The sequence below is a fragment of the Caloenas nicobarica genome, chromosome 12 (assembly GCF_036013445.1).
Source record: "Caloenas nicobarica isolate bCalNic1 chromosome 12, bCalNic1.hap1, whole genome shotgun sequence".
In the NCBI taxonomy this organism is placed as follows: Eukaryota; Metazoa; Chordata; class Aves; order Columbiformes; family Columbidae; genus Caloenas; species Caloenas nicobarica.
This window is the reverse complement of record NC_088256.1, coordinates 4401225-4406549: the sequence shown is the minus strand read 5'-3', so window position 1 is coordinate 4406549 and position 5325 is coordinate 4401225. Positions and strand designations below refer to the sequence as shown.

General features: G+C 50.9%; 1 protein-coding gene across 1 annotated transcript; it reads left to right on the top strand.

Moving 5' to 3' along the window:
- The first annotated feature begins 1014 nt into the window (after positions 1-1014).
- On the top strand, positions 1015-3678 carry C1GALT1C1 (C1GALT1 specific chaperone 1). Its single transcript, XM_065643435.1, has 2 exons — positions 1015-1051; positions 2278-3678. Exon 2 carries the CDS (start codon positions 2283-2285, stop codon positions 3237-3239), a length of 957 nt encoding a protein of 318 aa, XP_065499507.1. The 5' UTR covers positions 1015-1051; positions 2278-2282; the 3' UTR covers positions 3240-3678.
- Positions 3679-5325: the final 1647 nt, after the last annotated feature.

Below are 5325 nucleotides of genomic sequence, written 5' to 3'. Positions count from 1 at the left end.
TAAGGCTGATTCTGCCTTTCTTTCGCCATCGTGTCCCCATTCATACACCTTCTAATTTAAAAGTAGCAAGTTTGTGCTAGAAATTTAAACCGCTTTCCCCATTAGTCACGTAAATATGTTCACAGAGAGAGATTCATAGAATCACACGATGGTTTGGGTTGAAGGGACCTTCCCAGCTCCCCCAGTGCCACCCCAGCCATGATCAGGGACATCTGCACCAGCTCCGGTTGCTCAGAGCCCCGTCCAGCCTGGCCTGGGATGTCTCCAGGGATGGTTCAGCCACCACCTCTCTGGGAACCTGGGCCAGGCTCTCACCACCCTCAGTGTAAAACATTTCTTCCTCATGTCTGGCTGGAATCTTCCCTCTTTTAGTTTAAAACCATCACTCCCTGTCCTATCACAACAGTCCCTGCTGAAAAGCCTGTCCCCATCTTTCTTACGGGCCCCTTTTAAGTACAGAAAGGCTGCAATAAGGTCTCCTGGAGCTTCTCTTCTCCAGCTGAACAGCCCAGCTCTGTCAGCCTGTGCTCCCGGCAGAGCTGTCCCAGCCCCGGAGCACTCCTGCCTGCCCTGCGCCGGGACGGGCGCTGCGGCCGCTGTCCCCGCTGGGCACCCCCGGGGCGCCGTTAACGCGGCGCGGTGCCGCTCCAGCAGGGGGCGCTGCGGCCGCTCCTCACACTCCGGCCGGAGGCGCGCGGGGGCTCGGCCAGCCGCCGCCCGAAGGCCAACCGGCAGCGCACGGCCCCGCTGCTGCGAACCGCAAGGGCGCCCAGGCTCCCGCCCTCCCCGCCCTGCGCGCTTCCAGCCCTGAGGGGACACCCAGCCCGCGGGGAGAGGCCGCCGCGCCGTGAGGGCGGGCGGGGCGCCGGCACCGGGCTCGCACCGCAAGATGGCGTCCGCGCCGGCGGGAGGCGCCTCCGCACGAGCGAGCGGTGCCTAGAGGGGCCGCACGCGGCGCTTCCGGCGGGAAGAAGGAAGGGAGCGTTGAGCGGCGCGCGCGCGCTTCCGGGGCGGGGCCGCTGTCCTGGCGCGGGCGGGCCCGGCGGCAGCGGTGAGCGCGGCTGTCAGCGGGGGCGGGCGGGGGAGCGGCACCGGCACCGGGCACAGCGCTTGGCAGCGCCTCTCGGGGGCCTGCGGGGGGGCGGGAACGGCGGGGCCGGGCCTCGGGAGGGCTCCCCCGCGGCAGCGCCCGAGCCGGTGCTGCGGGCACGCGGCGGGGCGGAGGCCGTGCGGTCCCGGCGGCGGAGCAGGTCCGGGGGCCAGGACCGTCTGCCCCGCGGGGTCTGTGGTACCGCCAGCGGTACCGAGAGCCCTGACCGGGAGCTGCCAGCGAGACCTGGGCAGGCCAGAGACCTGGGCGGGGAAAAATTTAATGAAACATAACAAGGGCAAGTGTAGAGTTTTGCATCTGGGCAGGAACAACCCCAGGTTCCAGTACAGGTTGGGGAATGACCTATTAGAGAGCAGTGTAGGGGAAAGGGACCTGGGGGTCCCGGGGACAGCAGGATGACCGTGAGCCAGCACTGGGCCCTTGTGGCCAGGAAGGGCAATGGGACCTGGGGGGGATTAGAAGGGGGGTGGTCAGTAGGTCAGAGAGGTTCTCCTGCCCCTCTACTCTGCCCTGGTGAGACCTCATCTGGAATATTGTGTCCAGTTCTGGGCCCCTCAGTTCCAGAAGGACAGGGAACTGCTGGAGAGAGTCCAGCGCAGCCACGAAGATGCTGGAGGGAGTGGAGCATCTCCCGTGTGAGGAAAGGCTGAGGAGCTGGGGCTCTGGAGCTGGAGAAGAGGAGACTGAGGGCTGACCTCATTCATGGGGATCAGTATGGAAAGGGGGAGTGTCAGGAGGATGGAGCCAGGCTCTTCTCGGTGACAACCAGTGATAGGACAAGGGACAGTGGGTGCAAACTGGAACACAGGAGGTTCCACTGAAATTTGAGAAGAAACTACTTCACGCTGAGGGTGCCAGAGCCTGGCCCAGGCTGCCCAGGGAGGTTGTGGAGTCTCCTTCTCTGCAGACATTCCAACCCGCCTGGACACCTTCCTGTGTAACCTCATCTGGGTGTTCCTGCTCCGGCGGGGGGATTGCACTGGGTGAGCTTGCGAGGTCCCTTCCAATCCCTGACATTCTGGGATTTTTGCCCCCGCTCTCTCCTGGCCTTGTCCTGGGGTGTGAGTTAAGGGAGTGGCAGCGGGTTGGAGAATGTGTGAAAACTATATGGAATCTGCAGGAGTAAACTCATTGCTGCGAGTTCTTATGGTGTGTCTCCTTTGCAGGCACGATGATCTCTGAAAGCAGCTCCTTCATGAAGGGGGTGGTGCTCGGAGGAGCCTTCTGCATGTTGGTTACGCTCCTGGGACACATCAAGGTGGGTCACGGGACTAAAGCCCATCACCACGAGCACCATCACATCCAGGCTCCCAACAAAGAAGATGTCCTGAACCTTTCAGAAGCTGAACGTATGGAACTTAGCAAAAGTATCCGTGTTTATTGTATCATCCTGGTGAAACCGAAAGCTCTGGGGCACTGGGCAGCAGTGAGAGAGACGTGGAGCAAGCATTGCGACAAGGCGGAATTCTACAGCTCTGAAAATGTCAGAGTGTTTGATTCTGTAGCCCTCAACACAAATGATATGTGGGCGATGATGAGAAAAGCTTACAAGGTAACGTATGAACGCTATAAAGATGAATTCAACTGGTTCTTCCTTGCATATCCAACAACATTTGCTATTATTGAAAATCTCAAGTACTTCTTACTGAAAAAAGACCCCTCGCAGCCTTTTTATATAGGCCATACCGTGAAGTCTGGTGACCTTGAGTATGTACATGGCGAGGGAGGAATCGTCTTAAGCATCGAGTCACTGAGACGACTCTCCCGTGTTCTTGAAGACCCTGTCAAGTGTCCGGAGCAGGGAGGTATGATTTGGAAACTCGCTGAGGATAAGCAGCTAGCAATCTGCCTGAAGTATACCGGAGTGTTTGCCGAAAACGCAGAGGATTCAGAAGGAAAAGATGTCTTTAACACTAAGTCGGTTGGCACTCTTATTAAGGAAGCGATGGCTACACACCCGCAGCAGGTGGTGGACGGCTGCTGCTCCGACTCGGCCATCACGTTCAGCGGGCTGACACCGAACCACATGCACGTCATGATGTACGGCGTGTACCGGCTAAGGCCCTACGGCCACACGTACAGCGACGCGCTTGTCTTCTTGCCGCCCGCTGGCTCAGACAATGACTGATCTCTCCTCAGAGAAGACCTGGAACCACAGTCAGCTCCTCTCGTGACACACATTTGTACGGACAGATTTGGGTTTTGTATCTGGTGGTACCGGTGTACAATTTTTTTTGCACATTAAGGTTTGGTAAGGTTCTTAATTTTAAAAGTGGAAGGAGAACTCTTTTCTAAATGTTTTATAAAGAAGTGCTTCTGGCTTTTGACAGTGCTGGAATGAGATGATCAAGAAATTGATAATGTTTACGATAAAAGGAAATTAAGTTTATATGGGGGCGTTTGTACATGTACATATTTATTAATGAAAGCTCAAATGACCTTTAGTCTACTGTAACAAATATATTTTTGCAAGACTTTGATTCTTTCAATTCTTCCAGGCATTTCTAAAATGTCTTTATATCTTTCTAAGATGTACCAATAAAACTCACTACAGATCCAGTCTCAAAGACTAGTGATTATCTACTTCCTTGACACTGAACTACACAGCTTGAGGTGTGCTGTTTATGCAGCACCTGTCGCTTTACGTACAGCCTCCTAACCCAGCAAGGAATCAGCAGAAAGCGAGCTGACAAGATCTGTTAGGAAGTTGCAGCAGAGTAATATTAAGTGACCTTTGGACTGCTGGTTTTAAGTTCAAAAGAAAGAAATAACTATATTTGAAGAAGTATTAACATGCTCAGGTAGCCTGTTAGTACAAGACTAACTGCTTATTTAAAATTTTGCTTCATATATAAGCATTCAGTATTTTTGCTCCTGTCAGTATTGCTAATAGTGTTTACATGGAAGTTGTTTAGCTGTCAAAACAAATGTAGTATAGATATATTTACAGGTAGTTTTAACACTAAGATAAACAGCAAGCTGTGCTCGCACTCTCAGCCTTTCTTTGAGTATGATGCAGAACAGGTTATGTGCACAACAGAAACATGCAGCATTCCCCCACACTGGGCTGGGAGAGGTTGTATGGTGGGGTTTGGTTTTGTTGGTGGTGGCTTTTTGGTTGTGTTTTGTCTTGTATTTGTTCTTTGGTTGTGGTGTTTGGGTTTTTTTTTAAAAACTGAGTGCACTTGAAATCAGTTTTACACAAGGTCACGCTCCCAGTCCCAGGAATAAACAGCACTTCCATATTTACTCTGTTTAGAATTCATTGACCTGACCTGGATGTTTCCAGACTTAAGGAAGGTTCTACATCTGTCTGCCACATCTGGGAATATGACAGACTGCTGTAACAAAACATGTACATGATTGCTGCTAAAACCCAGATAAAACTTCAGTATTTTTGACAATGTTGTACAAATTAATTGAAGCATAATTTAACTTCCACCTTCTTACAGAATCATTTTTAAAATGTCAGATGCACAGCTGGGAATACTCTGACAAAGCCAGATGAAGAAAGTAAAACTTTGATTTCATTGGTGTTTCTGGTATTAAAGACAGTTCTGACCCTCCTGTAACAACAGTAGTCAAAGGGCACATTAAGGAAAAAGAATGAGAGTTAAAAATTAGAACCAGCATAAATCTCATACACCAAGACGTACTGTAATGCAGCAGGAGACAAGATGGAAGAGAAAAAAGCAAGCCACAGAACTCAAGACTAGCTCATTTCCTGCAAAAAAAGAACCACTGAAGCACAGATTCCCCATAGCACTAACAAAAAATTATTACATTTATAGCAGAGTCTTTAAGACACATTAAGATGTCCATTAGCATTCTGATGGGAATGTCTGAGGTTTGACCAAACCTTTTTCTGCAACGCTGCTGTAATAATCACCTTAATTTTTGTCTTCCTACATTAGTCAGTTTCAGATTTACCCTGTCTTTTTCAGAAGTACAATCTTGTAAATAATTTTACAGGAAAAATTTAGAAGTAGCATGTATTAGGTAACACATTCCATCTTCCATGTCTTAATTTGACTTCAGAATCAGATGGAGAAATCTCTGCCACTATTTCCTGTAAAGGTCTCAGGGTGGGGAAAACAAACATGCAGAACAGCACCAAGACAAGGCACCTGTACACAAAATTACATCAGAATAGAGACTTGAAATAGTAACAAATGCTTCCAGGAGACAAGAGTTAGAGTGATAGACCTTAAGTT